This window comes from Pelophylax lessonae, assembly GCF_965119305.1.
Source record: "Pelophylax lessonae genome assembly, chromosome: 1".
Lineage (NCBI taxonomy): Eukaryota > Metazoa > Chordata > Amphibia > Anura > Ranidae > Pelophylax > Pelophylax lessonae.
This window is the reverse complement of record NC_138768.1, coordinates 392,466,914-392,484,577: the sequence shown is the minus strand read 5'-3', so window position 1 is coordinate 392,484,577 and position 17,664 is coordinate 392,466,914. Positions and strand designations below refer to the sequence as shown.

Genomic DNA, 17,664 nt, shown 5'->3' with positions numbered 1-17,664 from the left:
CAAAGCAAGCGTTGTTGGGAGATGTGGTGGGGGGTGCCCCAAAACATGCCAAGTTGCTAATTAGATTTATATTTGTGGCAGCAAGAATAGTGATTGCAAGGTCGTGGAAGTTGGCTGCCATACCCTTTGAATTGATTAAGGCAAAATTATCTTGGATGATCATCAATGAATGCCTCTCAGCCATACTCAATGACAAAGTGCAGTTTTTTTAAAAGGTTTGGAGCCTGTGGATTGAATATCTGGAAGTGGACCCCTGAGCTGGACTGTTGTAGGCCACATAGGTGGGCCTACATTGAGCATGGTGGTACCGTCGGGTAACGAGCAGCATATACTCTACTTACATTTGACCTGAAGTAATTTAATCACTACAATCTGAAATTTCCTTACATTATTTCTTATTGTTTCTTCTTCTTTCCTTCTTTAGGTTGGTCTTTCCCAACACAACTTCTTTGATGTTCCCTTTATGGTCTCACTTCGTTTTAAAGACTAAAAATGAGACAATGCCTTAGAGTTGATGGGTTGGGGACAAAAGGGGACTTGTTTGCATTGTCTACTAATGCTTACCTCAGTCGAAGTCCACTCAACTCATGCATGTTCCTTCAGAGCTACTGACAGTGTCTAGGATATGATTGATTTTGTTCATTTGCCACATTGTCTGTATAATATTGCTCATCTGTTTTTTTTATGTTGAAAATTCAATAAAAACATTAAAAAAAAAAACTATGAGATTTGTAGTCTCTTAATTCACAGATTGCTGTGAATGAATAATGTGGCTGCTGTGCCGATTTTAAATGTTTTAGCGGCTGGTGAGGATTCCCCACCCGCTGTCACAGGGTAAGGGGGGGGGGGGACAGGAGATGGAACTTGCTACACCTTTAACATGGTTGTACCATGTTCCTGAGGGTGAAATTGGCCCATAAGTTTTAGCAAAAAGATCGGATTGGTCAGCTAGAGACCAGACATTTGTGGACTTTGCTACCTCTATTTGACGACTCCTAAGGACAGTATTCAAACGCGATTACCATTTTCTTTATGATACATTGTGCCAGAATGTATTTGAAATGACTTGTTAGGGAGTGGAATGTATATCTGGCAGACCTTGTTAACCCATGGCCTGGTGTGGATAATTATAATGCCAGGTGTGCTAGTAGAGAAATATCTGTATGGGGTTTTATATAACGATTTTCCACTATTATTACTACTGTTATTTCCTAAAGCTATGTGTGTTTCTCACTTTTCTTGAGTATTTTGGGTCTTTTTACAGGATGTAAACTGAGTATTTTGGGTCTTTTTACAGGATGTAAACAGATGTATTATCGCTTTGGATGAGCTGACTTCTCTCCAGATCACCATGCAACACGCTCAGAAACACACCGATATGATCACTACTCTGAAAAGGGTAAGACTGTCTCTTCATGTTTTCGGTTTTTGTATGAGAAGTTTCATTCATTAATGATATTTGAATAAATTATCTGAAGAGTAAACCTAATACATTGTTACAAAGCCAGGCTTGGTTTTAGACCTTGAACAGCATTCGCACACTTGGAGGCAGCAGGGATGCATACATGTCTATGTTTATAAAAGTTGTCCTCCAGGCTACATACAAATACAGTTTGCATCTCAAAAAATAGAATATCATCAAAAAGTTAATTTATTTCACATAGATGCGTTAGAGTGATATATTTCAATAATTTTTTTTTTTTTTTTTTTTTTTTTTTGTAGTTTGATGATTTGGGCTTACAGCTAGTGAAAAACCCACAATTTAGTATATTAGAATATTACTTCAGACCAATAAAAAAAGGAATTTTTATACAGAAATGTTGGCTTACTGAAGATGTATGGTATAGTACACACTATACCAATACTTGGTCGGGGCTCCTTTTGCATGAATAACTGCATCAAATTGGCGTGGTATGGAGGTGATCAGCCCGTGGCATTGCTGAGGTGTTATGGAAGCCCAGGTTGCTTTGATAGCAGCCTTCAGCTTTTCTGCATTGCGGGGGTCTGATGTCTCATCTTCCTCTCGACAATACCCCACAGATTCTCTATGGGGTTTAGGTCAGTCCAATTTGCTGGCCAAACAAGCACAGGGATACCATGATCATTAAGCCAGGTATTGGTTCTTTTGGCAGTGTGGGCAGGTGGCAAATTCTGCTGAAAATGAAATCCGCATTTCCATAAAGCTGGTCACCGCATTGATGCAGTAATTAATGCAAAAGGAGCCCTGACCAACTATTAAGTATAATACTATACTGTACATGGATATACTTTTCAGTAAGCCAACATTTCTGTGTGAAAAATACTTTATCGTCCATCGGCAGACGCAGCCTCCTCTCCATGAGCTGAGTGGGTTTATGCTCCTCCCATCAGGAGTAGTCTTGGCGGGAAAATTTGAATACACACGCCAAGGGGGCTGTCCCTCCAGGCATAAACCCCCACTGCACAACCCAGCACATCAGTTTGTTTTCTGCCTAGAAAAAGAGTAGACCTAGGTTTCCTGCTGGGACTCCGGTCTCCGTTTTTTATTCTTTTCAGAATATTTTCTTTTATTTCTCTTTACTCACTTGCTAGCTAGTGTTCAGGGAAGAATTTCCTGGTGATCTACAAGCAACGATGCCGGCTGGGGCTTCGTACTGGATAATCTAGATCTTTATGGTCCCCCCCCCCCCCCCAAGTCTGGCCTATGAGCGTGAGCAGGTTATCGTTCTGACCTAGGCCTAGCCACGATGGTGTTGTCCCCTTGTCCAGAGGAAAAAGAGCCTGCGAGCGGATGCCTCGCCGGGACGCAACGACCTGGAACTCCCTCAATTGCAGCGTACACCTTGGCTGGCAGCACCCCCACTTCAGGTGAGAGGCAGTCTGCTCATAGCGGAGCCTACCCAGTCCATAGTATGGTGAGTACCTGTGCCCCCTTGCCCCTGTTGGCCTTGGGGGGGATGTGGGCCCTCCCCTGGGCATAATGGGATTGTGCCTCCCAAGAGATCCCCCAGGTCTGCCCGGTCTGTGTCACACCTTCCCCCTCCCTGTCACTGTGGAGGCTGTGTGTCTGGAGTGCTCTGGCGCTTGGGGGGTGACATGGTACCTTGGGCTTGCTGGTCCCTGTTGTGGTTCCTGAGGCCTTCATGTGTCGGTCCCTCGCCGCATGGTGTGCTGTGGGCGTGGCCATCTTAGGTGTGGGCAATGGAATTCTTTCCCCATAGACTTGTATGGGGCAGCCATTTTCCCTGCTGCTTCCCATTGTTTTGTATGGGCATCCATCTATGTGTAGCCCTGGTGCTATATTTGGCAGTGTGTCCCTATCAGGTGACATCACTTGTGTGGTCGTTGACCTCTCCTGCTGCTGAGCCGAGGTCACTTCCTGCTTCTCTCTCCATGCTAGGGAAAATTCAGGAGGCTGTGTCTCTGAGGTGTAAAGTATCGAGGGTCCCTGTGGGTGGGCATATCCTTGTACTTTCTGCTATCAGTTTGGTTTAAAGGGGCTCCCTGCAGACTACTGCGTTCGGTGGTGGATACCTCGATCGGCGTTGTTAAGGCTATAGTACTCCGTTTTTGTGCAGTTTGCACTATGGAGTCCCAAACTGGAATTTCACCCTCAGACCCACCCTGTGCGACTCCCACACAGTCCGGATCGCAGTGGTTGGCCGCAATTTCAGCTGCCCTGGAAAGCCTGGTGACTAAAGTTGATTTAGTCATGAAAAAGGTTGATAGCTATAAACGGCCGCTGCCTTCTCCATCTGCGGAGGTGTTCTCTGATTCAGAAGCTGATGTGGTTGCCCTGGATGCTCCCATTCCTGAGGGGTCGCTGTCCTCGCAGTCCGATGGTGAAGAGGACCTTTCGTCTTCAGCTGCAGCACGGGAATGCGCTTTGGTTGAAGCCCTGATTATTTCAGTGCAGGATACTTTAAAATTGGCTGATGAGCCCACGCTGGCAGGGACTCGGGTGGCATTTTGGCTCCCAGAAGTCTCCAAAAGCTGACAGGGTTTTCCCTTGTCCCGACACTTTTCACGATATTGTGAATGACCAATGGCGGCGTGTTAAGCAAGTGTTAGTGGTGCCAAAACGCTTTAAACACCGGTATCCTTTTGCTGAAAAGGTTTCCAACCGTAGGTTCCATCCTGGATATCTCCTCAGGCATATCTTGGCTGTTTGAATTTGGCTGCTCCTTCTGCCTTGATGTTCTAAGCCTATTCCAATTGGTCTCTGGTAAGCAGAATATCCTGGAAATTCGGGCGATCAGGCTTTGCCTGTCCCTGTGGATGGATCGTCTTCAGGGATGGCCGGCAAGGATTCAATCGGACAACACCACGGTTGTGGCATATGTCAATCATCAAGGGGGCACCAAAAGTGCCCTAGCGGCCAGAGAAGTGGCCAGCATTCTAAGGTGGGTATAATTCTTTGTTCAGCCCTCTCTGCTATACATATTCCAGGGGTGGAAAATTAGCAGGCGCTGGATCAGGGAGCATGATCTCTCCACCCGGTGTTTCAACAGCTTGGCTATTGAAAGCCAGGTGCTGAAGGACAGAGGGTTGTCGGAATTGGTGATCGACCGATATCGTTTTTTTCGTTGCCGATACTGATATTTTGGCGATCGCATATTGGTATCGGCCGATATTTTGGTACATTTCAAATTTTGCAAATTAAACACAAATTTCGACACAAATCGGTTACTGAACATGTTAACCTTAATTATTTTTAACATTAAGTACTTGTTCTTCACACCTTTAACTACATGAAAACTGATAGGAAAAGTGCACTTGCAGGGACATCAGTTTAACATCATCTGATTGTGCATTAATGCATAATAAACGGCTGCAGTAGTGCACTCACTGCAATAATTTTAAATCACTACTGCAGTGCAGTCAGTGCAAAACTGCTAGAAAAAAAGCTAGACAGTGGATTGGAGTCGGTGGACTACCGCTGCAGTAGGGCACTAACTGCAACTACTGCAGTCAGTGCAAAACTGCTAGAAAAAAAGCTAGGCAACAGCTAGTTAGTGGATTGCACTGGAGTCAGTGGACTACCGCTGCAGTATTGCACTCACTGCAACTACTGCAGTCAGTGCAAAACTGCTTAAAAAAGCTAGACAGTGGATTGGAGTGGACACTACTACTACACTTTTCAATAATCCCAGTTAAGTAGAACAATATTATACTTCAGAAAGCAGAACATTTCAGCATGTCCATGGTCACCTGTTAAACGGCTTCTGTTGTGTTTATATAATGCTCCCACTTCATCAACATGCTCAGGAGGAGAGGAGTACAGAGAAGCAGAGAGAGAGAGGTATCTTCTAACATGGGAAGTCTTTTGTAGCGTGCCTCATTTCCTTTCCACCACTGAAGAGGATCACTTCTTCTGTCAATTACCGCTTCCTTCAAATAGAGATGAAGTTCATCATCCAGGCTCATAATTGCAGATTCAGAAGAAACTGAATCCTCCGCATGAGGCCCCAATAAAACACTGAAAATGTCCTGATCAATTTGACCACGATAAAGATGATCTCTTCTGTTGACATATTTTTGAACATTTCTCAGTTTTTGCAGCATGCTGCTCTTTCGATAATAAAAATGGTGTTCTAGACTTGTCTTTTCGGCAGGAACCTCCTGTTGAATATCTTCGGTCAGCCATTGTTTTGCCTTAGCCAATACAACATCAGAAGAGAAAGCATGGTTCTTGTATCGAGAATTCAAAAGACTTGCAAGCACAACATTTTTAATCTCCTCATGCTTCTCAAAACATATATCAAAGCTCTTTGGCTTGACAGACCATCATTTGAAAGTTGGAGGGTGTTGTGTGGCATGACACTGATGTCTGACATATCAACAAGCCTCATTCCTTTACGCATGTTTGGTCCACTGTCTCGAAATAGCACAATCATCACTCGGTCTTTGTTAATTCCCCAGTCTTTAAGCATGCCTAGAAACATTTCTCTACTGTACTCAGTGTGGGATCATTGCATCACTTTTGTATTCAACACCAATTGCCTTTTTGTCCATCCTCTGTCAATGAAGTGGCATGTAAGAATCATTAGTGACTCTGACTCTTTCCTGACGACCAGCAGTCAGTCGTGAATGAGAGTGAGTTGCCAGCATTCTCTGGTTGCAGCATAGCCTTTACTTTCTCAACGAAATTTTGGTGAATCTTTCCCAGCATTTCGGTTCGATAATACTTCTCACTCTTCAGTGCGTAGCTTGGCTTAAGTATGGACATCAACCGCTTAAATCCGGAGTCAGACACCATTGTAAATGGCTGGTTATCAGTGACGATCATCTGTGATTACTCTGTCCAGCAGTTTCCATTCCACCTGAATCTAGACAGTTATACCGGTTTTTTTAGAAACAGATCTGTTATTGTTGCCTGAAATAGTGGAGAAGGTATTTCTAAATCACATTGATATTCATTTTGTTTTTTCTGTGCTGCATGATATAATTGATTATGATGAACTCTTAGATGGGCCCGAAGAGTTGACGTATTTTTTTTTTTTTTTTTGCAATTACTGATCCCATGCTTATATTTGTGCATGTGTTGCACAATGCTGCTTTTCCTGGAGATGGTTGAGACGAGAAATAGTCCCAGACCACACTTTTACTTTTACTGCTGTCCTCATCCATCTCCATTGCAATTTGAAAGAGACAAAAAAGTTAAATGGCTGGCCGACACCCTGTTGTGGGTCGGTCGGTGGCTGACGCCAGGCAGTGTGGGTGGCTTGATAAGTTGCTGACACCCTGTTGTGGGTCGGTGGCTGACGCCAGGCAGTGTGGGTGGCTTGCACCCTGTTGTGGGTCGGTGGCTGACGCCTGGCAGTGTGGGTGGCTGGATGTCCATCAAAAAAACGGAAGAGATTTCCAGTCACAACTTACCAACCAGCCAGCGACCAACCGAATTGACCTGTCTAACAGTATGCGTTAAAAACAGGGCTTTGGTTGCACACATTTGCAAATGCATGCGTAAGCTGCAGGCCCCGACAAGGCACCCTGTGATCTGCAGCCCCTAACTCTACAATTTTTAAAGAGTCTCTACAATGAGCCAACCCCTCCTTAAAGGCACAGGGTCACACTGAACACCCAGCACATCGCTCAATGGCGGCAAAGGTGTCAGTGCGTTGCCTGGCTCAATATAGATATCAATAATGCAAAAAGTGGTCACTGCCTCCACCTATAACTGGCTTTAGTGGTAAGGAGCACTGGAAGGGTGGACGCAGATCAAAAAAACGAAGAGATTTCCAGTCACAACTTACCAACCAGCCAGTGACCTACTAAATTGACATGCCAACAGTATGCGTTCAAAACAGGGGTTTGGTTGCACACACTTGCAAATACATGCGTAAGCTGCAGGCCCCGACAAGGCACCCTGTGATCTGCAGTCCCTAACTCTACAATTTAAAGAGTCTCTACAATGAGAGCACATGCATTTAATGGGATAGATGGTCGCTGGCTGGTTGGTAAGTTGTGACTGGAAATCTCTTAGTTTTTTTGATCTGCGACCGCCCTTCCAGTGCTCCTTACCACTAAGACTAGTTATAGGTGGAGGCGGTGACCACTTTTTGCAGCATTGGGTGGCTGGATGGCCTTGCACCCTGTTGTAGGTCGTGGCTGACCCCTGGCAGTGTGGGTGGCTTGCTGAGTTGCTGGCACCCTGTTTTGGGTCAGGGGCTGACGCCTGGCAGTGTGGGTGGCTGGCTTGGTGTCGCCCTGTTGTGGGTGGCTGGCTTGGTGTCGCCCTGTTGTGGGTGGCTGGCTTGGTGTCGCCCTGTTGTGGGTGGCTGGCTTGGTGTCGCCCTGTTGTGGGTGGCTGGCTTGGTGTCGCCCTGTTGTGGGTGGCTGGCTTGGTGTCGCCCTGTTGTGGGTGGCTGGCTTGGTGTCGCTCCGGTTGTGGGTGGCTGGCTTGGTGTCGCCCTGTTGTGGGTGGCTTGCTTGGTGTCGCCCTGTTGTGGGTGGCTTGCTTGGTGTCGCCCTGTTGTGGGTGGCTGGCTTGGTGTCGCCCTGTTGTGGGTGGCTGGCTGGGTGTCGCCCTGTTGTAGGTGGCTGGCTGGGTGTCGCCCTGTTGTGGGTGGCTGGCTGGGTGTCGCCCTGTTGTGGGTGGCTGGCTGGGTGTCGCCCTGTTGTGGGTGGCTGGCTGGGTGTCGCCCTGTTGTGGGTGGCTGGCTGGGTGTCGCCCTGTTGTGGGTGGCTGGCTGGCTGGGTGTCGCCCTGTTGTGGGTGGCTGGCTGGCTGGGTGTCGCCCTGTTGTGGGTGGCTGGCTGGCTGGGTGTCGCCCTGTTGTGGGTGGCTGGCTGGCTGGGTGTCGCCCTGTTGTGGGTGGCTGGCTGGCTGGGTGTCGCCCTGTTGTGGGTGGCTGGCTGGCTGGGTGTCGCCCTGTTGTGGGTGGCTGGCTGGCTGGGTGTCGCCCTGTTGTGGGTGGCTGGCTGGCTGGGTGTCGCCCTGTTGTGGGTGGCTGGCTGGGTGGGTTTCGCCCTGTTGTGGGTGGCTGGCTGGGTGTCGCCCTGTTGTGGGTGGCTGGCTGGGTGTCGCCCTGTTGTGGGTGGCTGGCTTGGTGTCGCTCCGGTTGTGGGTGGCTGGCTTGGTGTCGCTCCGGTTGTGGGTGGCTGGCTTGGTGTCGCTCCGGTTGTGGGTGGCTGGCTTGGTGTCGCTCCGGTTGTGGGTGGCTGGCTTGGTGTCGCTCCGGTTGTGGGTGGCTGGCTTGGTGTCGCTCCGGTTGTGGGTGGCTGGCTTGGTGTCGCTCCGGTTGTGGGTGGCTGGCTTGGTGTCGCCCGGGTTGTGGGTGGCTGGCTTGGTGTCGCCCTGTTGTGAGTGGCTGGCTTGGTGTCGCCCTGTTGTGGGTGGCTGGCTTGGTGTCGCCCTGTTGTGGGTGGCTGGCTTGGTGTCGCCCTGTGGTGGGTGGCTGGCTTGGGGTCGCCCTGTGGTGGGGTGGGTGGCTGCTGGCCTGGAACCCTGTTCTGGGTCTGATGGCTGGCGGCTGGCACCCTGTGGTGGGTGGCTGAGGCCAGTGCCTGTGGGTGGATGGCTGTGGCTGGCACCGTGAACACTGTGATGGGTAGCTGGCACCCTGTTGGTCAGTGGCTGACGCCTGGCAGTGTGGGTGGTTTTCTTGCTGGCACCCTGTTGTGGGGTGGCTGGCTGCTGTCGCCCTGCTGTGGGTCGGTGGCTGGCACCTGGCAGTGTGGGTGGCTTGCTGGCACCCTGTTGTGGGTCGGTGGTGGCTGAAGCCTGGCAGTGTGGGTGGCTTGCTGGCACCCTGTTGTGGGTCGGTGGTGGCTGAAGCCTGGCAGTGTGGGTGGCTTGGTGTCACCCTTTTGTGGGGTGGCTGGCTGCTGTCACCCTGTTGTGGGTCGGTGGCTGACACCAGGGAGTGTGGGTGGCTTGGTGTCGCCCTGTTGTGGGTGGCTTGCTTGCTGGAACACTGTGGTGGGTGGCTGGCTTGAGTGTCACCCTGTTGTGGGTGGCTGGCTTGCTGGAACACTGTGGTGGGTGGCGGTCTGGCTGGCTTGCTGGAACACTGTAGTGGGTGGCTGGCTGGCTTGCTGGAACACTGTGGTGGCTGGCTGGCTTGCTGGAACACTGTGGTGGGTGGCTGGCTTGGTGTCACCTTGTTGTGGGTTGCTTGCTTTCTGGAACACTGTGGTGGGTGGCTTGCTTGCTGGAACACTGGTGGGTGGCTTGCTTGCTGGAACACTGGTGGGTGGGTGGCTTGCTTGCGGGAACACTGTGGTGGGTGGCTTGCTTGCTGGGAACACTGTGGTGGGTGGCTTGCTTGCTGGAACACTGTGGTGGGTGGCTTGTTGGCTGGAACACTGTGGTGGGTGGCTTGTTGGCTGGAACACTGTGGTGGGTGGCTTGTTGGCTGGAACACTGTGGTGGGTGGCTTGCTTGCTGGAACACTGGTGGGTGGCTTGCTTGCTGGAACACTGTGGTGGGTGGCTTGCTTGCTTGCTGGAACACTGTGGTGGGTGGCTTGCTTGCTTGCTGGAACACTGTGGTGGGTGGCTTGCTTGCTTGCTGGAACACTGTGGTGGGTGGCTTGCTTGCTGGAACACTGGTGGGTGGCTTGCTTGCTGGAACACTGTGGTGGGTGGCTTGCTTGCTTGCTGGAACACTGTGGTGGGTGGCTTGCTTGCTTGCTGGAACACTGTGGTGGGTGGCTTGCTTGCTTGCTGGAACACTGTGGTGGGTGGCTTGCTTGCTTGCTGGAACACTGTGGTGGGTGGCTTGCTTGCTTGCTTGCTTGCTGGAACACTGTGGTGGGTGGCTTGCTTGCTGGAACACTGTGGTGGGTGGCTTGCTTGCTTGCTGGAACACTGTGGTGGGTGGCTTGCTTGCTTGCTTGCTGGAACACTGTGGTGGGTGGCTTGCTTGCTGGAACACTGTGGTGGGTGGCTTGCTTGCTGGAACACTGTGGTGGGTGGCTTGCTTGCTTGCTGGAACACTGTGGTGGGTGGCTTGCTTGCTGGAACACTGTGGTGGGTGGCTTGCTTGCTGGAACACTGTGGTGCGTGGCTGGCTTGGGTTCACCCTGTTTTGGGTGGCTGGCTTGGGGTCACCCTGTTGTGGGTGGCTGGAACACTGGTGGTGGGTGGCTGGTTTGCTGGCACCCTGTTGTGGGGTGGGTGGCTGGCTGCTGGTACCCTGTTGTGGGGTGGGTGGCTGGCTGCTGGCCTGGCACCCTTTTCTGGGTCGACTGGCTGCCGGCTTGCACCCTGTGGTGGGTGGCTGAGGCCAGGGACTGTGGGTGGCTGGCTTGGTGTCGCCCTGTTCTGGGTGGCTGGCTTGGTGTCGCCCTGTTGTGGGTGGCTGGCTTGGTGTCGCCCTGTTGTGGGTGGCTGGCTGGGTGTCGCCCTGTTGTGGGTGGCTGGCTGGGTGTCGCCCTGTTGTGGGTGGCTGGCTGGGTGTCGCCCTGTTGTGGGTGGCTGGCTGGCTGGGTGTTGCCCTGTTGTGGGTGGCTGGCAGGCTGGGTGTCGTCCTGTTGTGGGTGGCTGGCTGGCTGGGTGTCGCCCTGTGGTGGGTGGCTGGCTGGCTGGGTGTCGCCCTGTGGTGGGTGGCTGGCTGGGTGTCGCCCTGTGGTGGGTGGCTGGCTGGGTGTCGCCCTGTGGTGGGTGGCTGGCTGGGTGTCGCCCTGTGGTGGGTGGCTGGCTGGGTGTCGCCCTGTGGTGGGTGGCTGGCTTGCTGGAACCCTGTGGTGGGGTGGGTGGCTGCTGGCCTGGAACCCTGTTCTGGGTCTGATGGCTGGCGGCTGGCACCCTGTGGTGGGTGGCTGAGGCCAGGGCCTGTGGGTGGATGGCTGTGGCTGGCACCGTGAACACTGACGGGACTGCAGCTGGCTGCACACAAGGCTGTCCGAGGCGTGGGAGGCGGTCTTAGGGTAGCTGGCACCCTGTTGGTCAGTGGCTGACGCCTGGCAGTGTGGGTGGTTTGCTTGCTGGCACCCTGTTGTGGGGTGGCTGGCTGCTGTTGCCCTGCTGTGGGTCGGTGGCTGGCGCCTGGCAGTGTGGGTGGCTGGGTGGCCTGGCACCCTGTTGTGGGTCGGTGGCTGACGCCTGGCAGTGTGGGTGGCTTGCTGGCACCCTGTTGTGGGTCAGTGGTGGCTGAAGCCTGGCAGTGTGGGTGGCTTGGTGTCACCCTTTTGTGGGGTGGCTGGCTGCTGTCACCCTGTTGTGGGTCAGTGGCTGACATCTGGGAGTGTGGGTGGCTTGGTGTCGCCCTGTTGTGGGTGGCTTGCTTGCTGGAGCACTGTGGTGGGTGGCTGGCTTGAGTGTCACCCTATTGTGGGTGGCTGGCTTGCTGGAACACTGGTGAGTAGCGGTCTGGCTGGCTTGCTGGAACACTGTAGTGGGTGGGTGGCTGGCTGGCTGGCTGGCTGGCTTGCTGGAACACTGGTGGCTGGCTGGCTAGCTTGCTGTAACACTGTGGTGGGTGGCTGGCTTGGTGTCACCTTGTTGTGGGTTGATTGCTTTCTGGAACACTGTGGTGGGTGGCTTGCTTGCTGGAACACTGTGGTGGGTGGCTTGCTTGCTGGGAACACTGTGGTGGGTGGCTTGCTTGCTGGAACACTGTGGTGGGTGGCTTGCTTGCTGGAACACTGTGGTGGGTGGCTTGCTTGCTGGAACACTGTGGTGGGTGGCTTGCTTGCTGGAACACTGTGGTGGGTGGCTTGCTTGCTTGAACGCTGTGGTGGGTGGCTTGCTTGCTGGAACGCTGTGGTGGGTGGCTTGCTTGCTTGCTGGAGCACTGTGGTGGGTGGCTTGCTTGCTTGCTGGAACACTGTGGTGGGTGGCTTGCTTGCTTGCTGGAACACTGTGGTGGCTTGCTTGCTGGAACACTGTGGTGGCTTGCTTGCTGGAACACTGTGGTGGCTTGCTTGCTGGAACACTGTGGTGGCTTGCTTGCTGGAACACTGTGGTGGCTTGCTTGCTGGAACACTGTGGTGGCTTGCTTGCTTGCTGGAACACTCTGGTGGCTTGCTTGCTTGCTGGAACACTGTGGTGGGTGGCTTGCTTGCTTGCTGGAACACTGGTGGGTGGCTTGCTTGCTGGAACACTGTGGTGGGTGGCTTGCTTGCTGGAACACTGGTGGTTGGCTTGCTTGCTTGCTGGAACACTGGTGGTTGGCTTGCTTGCTTGCTGGAACACTGGTGGGTGGCTTGCTTGCTTGCTGGAACACTGTGGTGGGTGGCTTGCTTGCTTGCTGGAACACTGTGGTGGGTGGCTTGCTTGCTTGCTGGAACACTGGTGCGTGGCTTGCTTGCTTGCTGGAACACTGTGGTGCGTGGCTGGCTTGGGTTCACCCTGTTGTGGGTGGCTGGCTTGGGTTCACCCTGTTGTGGGTGGCTGGCTTGGGTTCACCCTGTTGTGGGTGGCTGGCTTGGGGTCACCCTGTTGTGGGTGGCTGGCTTGGGGTCACCCTGTTGTGGATGGCTGGAACACTGGTGGTGGGTGGCTGGTTTGCTGGCACCCTGTTGTGGGGTGGGTGGCTGGCTGCTGGTACCCTGTTGTGGGGTGGGTGGCTGGCTGCTGGCCTGGCACCCTTTTCTGGGTCGAATGGCTGGCGGCTTGCACCCTGTGGTGGGTGGCTGAGGCCAGGGCCTGTGGGTGGGTGGCTGTGGCTGGCACCATGAACACCGTGACCGGACTGCAGCTGGCTGCACATGAGGCTGTCCCAGGCATGGGAGGCGGTTTTAGAAGGCAGAACCTGTGCAGTGCACGGTGAAATGACGTCACGTATGTACCGCGCAGGTGTGGGAGGCGGTCTTAGAAGGCAGAGCGTGTGCATCGCAACATACGCAATGACGTCACAAAATATCTGCAATGTCGGCAACTTCAGAGGCCGATTTCGATATATATCGGGGAAAGTGCATAACGGCCTTCGATATATCGGCTTTGCCGGTAATCAGTCGATTTCTAGTCGGAATCGGTGATTCCTACACTGTTAAAAGCTAGAGAATCTACTTCTAGGAAGATTTATCATTGTCTGGAGGGTGTACATTACTTGGTGTGAGTTTCCAGGGGTTTCCCCCCGTTCCTTTTCAGTGTTTCGTCTCTAGGAGTTTCTCCAAAGAGGTGTAGATCAACATTTGGCCCTGGGCACCATCAAGAGCCAGATTTCCGCCCTGGCAATTGTCTTCCGACGTGAAGTGATAAAGACCACAAGCATAACAACCTGTGATAATACAATATACCAATAAGTGTGACAGAAGTGATATCTACAAAATTGAAATTAAAAGATGGTGACTGCGAAATACCTTCAAAAGGGTATGTGAACAGCCAATATGACCAATAACACAATGTGCGGCGTTTCCTCCCTAGATGGGCATCAACTGAGATAGGAGGGCAATTTCACCATTTTAAGATATCAGTGTTTTTCGTTCATTCAGAAACTTTTGGGACATTTAATTTGGGACACCATTCACAGGACTTGCACTATACCCCCCTTTTTTTGGGGGGCGTCTCACGCTCATTTTTGTTTGTGGGTAACACTACAATTAATCATTTTGGTTTATTGTGACACTTGTGTTATTAGTCATATTGGCTGTTCACGTACCCTTTTGAAGGTATTTCGGAGTCACCATCTTTTAATTTAAATTTTTGTAGATATCACTTCTGTCACACTTATTGGTATATTGTATTACAGGTTGTTATGCTTGTGGTTTTTATCACCAGACTATTTTATTTCTTCATTTTACTCTCTAAATTAGGTATTATATATATAGCTTATATATACATATTTATCATTGCACCCTTTTTACACTTCCAATTTTCTTCCAGTGCCCGTTGGCCACAAATTCCTTGGTTCACACTTTCGTTCAGGGGGTACGCCACCAGGCTCCCCCGGTAAGGTCTCCGTTGCCTCCGTGGGAACACGATCTGGTACTGTCGGTTCTTCAGAAACCACCTTTTTAAAATATTTGTGATCTCCCTCTGCCTACTTTGACACAGAAGGTTGCCTTTTTGGTGGCTATTACTTCTGCACGCAGGGTGTCGGAGCTGGCTGCTTTGTCCTGTCGGTCACCTTACCTGGTGGTTCACAGGGACAAAGTGGTGGCTACGTCCCCTTCCAGTCGTTCCTTCCTAAGGTCATCTCTGGTTTACACTTAAATGAAGACATTGTGTTGCCTGCCTTGTGTCTTAAGCCTAAGCACCCTTAGGAGAATGCCTTACATTCCTTAGATGTAGTTCGGGCGATCACGGTGTACCTGGCAGGGACTGAGTCGCTTCAGAAATCGGATTCCTTGTTTGTCCTTATGGATCTCGTAAAGCAGCAGGCCGCATCTGCTGCGACCATTTCCAGATGGATCAGGCAGATGGTGGTGCAGGCCTACTCCATTAAGAGTCGGGTTCCTCCTTTCCCTGTTACGGCGCATATGAGGGCAATTAGTGCCTCCTGGGCCTTCCGTCATCAGGAGTCAGTGGTCCAGGTTTGCAAGGTGGCCATCTGGTCGTCTGTGCACACCTCCACAAAATTTTACAAGGTTGATGTATTCGCATCTGCCGATGCTGCTTTTGGCCGCAAGATTTGCAGGCTGCCGTTGGAGAGGCTTAAGCCTCTTGAGGGTGAATTTTTTTGCCAGGTGAGCTCCAGTTGTTCCTGGTTGAGCTCCTGTTACCTGGTTGGCTACAGTTATCATTTTTAGGAAATATGTTTATTGCTGTGTGTTTTCCCTCCCCTCATGTTGACACTGCTTTGGGACGTCCCAAGGGTCAAAGATATGGAGCTGTGTCCGTCAATGAAGGAAAGAGAAAAACAACTTACCTTAAAATGCTTTTCTCTGATGTTCATTGACTAACACAGCACCCACCCCTCTGAGTCGGGTTATGTATTCTTCTGACGCTGCTTGTTTACAAAACTGAAGTCCTATAGCAGAAAGTGGAAGTATACCCCCTAGGACTGCCCCATAGGCGTAGTCAATTATTTTGCACTTAGTGCCCTTATCCTATAGGGGCAGCATAACCCAAGGGTCAAAGACTATATGGAGCGTTGTCTGTCAAACATCAGAGAAAAGGATTTTACGGTAAGACAAAAATCCAATTTATTTTTTTATTGCTCTTTTGTAATCCAATTTTCTCTTTCGTTCATTGACAGACACAGCTCCTGTATTCATAACTGAGTTATATTGCCCCCTACAGGAGTAGGAAACTAGGCAGAAAATAAAAGATTTTTGGCTATACCCATGGACAGTCCCATTGGGTATACTCTCTCTGCTATAGCCATTCAGTTTTTTTTTCTGCCTAGTCAGGAGTAAGGACCTATTTCCTTGCTGGGATGTTTGGTTCTGGCAAATTTTCTCTATCGTTCATTGACGGACGCAGTTCTTTGATCATATCAGTAGGGTTATACTGCCCCCTACAGGACACTAGGCAGAAAAAAAGTTCTGGCTACGCCTATGGGCAGTCCCGGAGGGTACACCCCCCTCTCTTCCTGCATAGGATGTAAGCTTTAATCTGTCTAGTCAGGAGTAAGGACCTAGTTCTTTGCTGGGATCTTTGGTCCTGGCCTAAAAAGTATTTTTTTTTAATGTAGATGGTTTTTTATTAGCTAGCTTTTTCTCCGGATTTTTTTCCTGTGAGATCTTTAAGCAACTATGCAGGATCTGGCCGACGGGCTGGATAATCTAGATCAGTGTTTCTCAACTCCGGTCCTCAGGGCACACTAACAGGCCATGTTTGCAAGAATACTGAAATACATCACAGGTGATATAATTTGTTGCTCAGTGCTTGCAGTATTCTAGTCTGCATCCCCCCGAGGTAATACTTAAAATCTGACCTGTTAGTGTGCCCTGAGGACCGGAGTTGAGAAACACTGATCTAGATCCAGTGGCCACCCCAGCTGGCCAGCAAGCGCGTGCAGACCTTAGCTCTGTGCTGGGTCGGCCGCCACATAGTCCCACTGGAGGGGAACTTGCCCTGCGAGTTAAACGCCTCGCAGTGTCACACAGGGTCTAGGCCCTCCCACTTCGGCGGAGAGTGGTCCTGTCAGGAGATGGTGCCCGCCTGTGTTCCCGGTACGGTGAGTAAACGTTTTGTTATTTTTTTGCAAATTTTGCTGGTGGGTCCTTCTGGTTCAGTATGGACTCTGCAGACCATGTGTCCCCACCTGACCCCCCTCACGGAGGCCGCAGGGCCTTCTGAATCTCCACTGCCCAATGCATTTTCGGCGGTTCTGAAAGCATTTGGGTCCCGGGTGGAGGTGGCCAGAACTTTTTTTCTGCCAAGTGTCCTACTCCTGTAGGGGGCAGTATAACTCTACTGATATGGATCAGAGGACTGCGTCCGTCAATTAACTTAAGAGAAGGATTTTACGGTAAGTCAAAAGTCCAGTTTTTAGAAGTAAAAAAATCTTTAATATGTTTTTTATTTCTCGATAGATTCGTCGGTTCAAAGCCAGTCAGGTTGTAATGGAGAAGGCATCTATGCTTTACAACAAGTTCAAGAATATGTTCCTTGTTGGAGAAGGAGACTCTGTAATAACGCAGGTTCTTAATAAGTCTTTAGCAGAACAAAGACAGCAAGAGGAAGCCAATAAGTCAAAGGATGCAGGAAAGAGAGGACCTCACAAGAAGCCAGAGAAAGAACCAAGCTCAGGTGAGTTTGGCAGTGATGATTTCCATATGCAGCAGTCTGAAGCAGGCAATTTTAACTTGGTGTCAAACTCCAGTCTCCTCTCTGCAGTGTAAGCAGATTGGGGTTAATTTACATGGCCATTTAAATATATATATATATATATATATATATAGATATACACACGTACATACATCCTCTTTCTTCCTCATTCTAATGCTCGGTTTGAACTTCAGCTAGTCATCTTCACCACGTCTAGTCAGGTGTAAGGACCGAATTCCTTGCTAGGATCTCTGGTTCTGGCAATTTTTTCCTTTTAAATGGATTTTTTTCCTCTTGATTATAGATCACACAGGAACAAAATAATAAAGTGTAGGACTTGACGACAAACTGGATAATCTAGATCCTTGGGGTCCCCTAGTCCGACCAGCGAGCGCGTGTACACCACAGCACCGTGCTGGGTCGGCCACGACATAGCCCCACTGGACGGGGGCTGGCCTGCGAGTTAAATGTTTTGCGAAAGCGAATATGAACTGGCTTCTGCGGAGTCGCAGCTTTTCCTCCTGGCCCCTGTCTCGGTGGTCTGTTGCAGGCCCTTACCGCACCTCCCCCTCCGGGATAG

At 50.8% G+C, this 17,664-nt stretch overlaps 1 protein-coding gene across 1 annotated transcript in view; it reads left to right on the top strand.

The window, feature by feature from the left end:
* PSIP1 (PC4 and SRSF1 interacting protein 1) overlaps positions 1 to 17,664 on the top strand; it is a 346,309-nt gene that overhangs the window by 309,017 nt on the left and 19,628 nt on the right. Inside the window, exons 14-15 of the mRNA XM_082273564.1 lie at positions 1,298 to 1,399; positions 16,850 to 17,066. Coding sequence (XP_082129690.1) covers positions 1,298 to 1,399; positions 16,850 to 17,066 — 319 coding nt within the window. The remainder of the gene's footprint in view (positions 1 to 1,297; positions 1,400 to 16,849; positions 17,067 to 17,664) is intronic.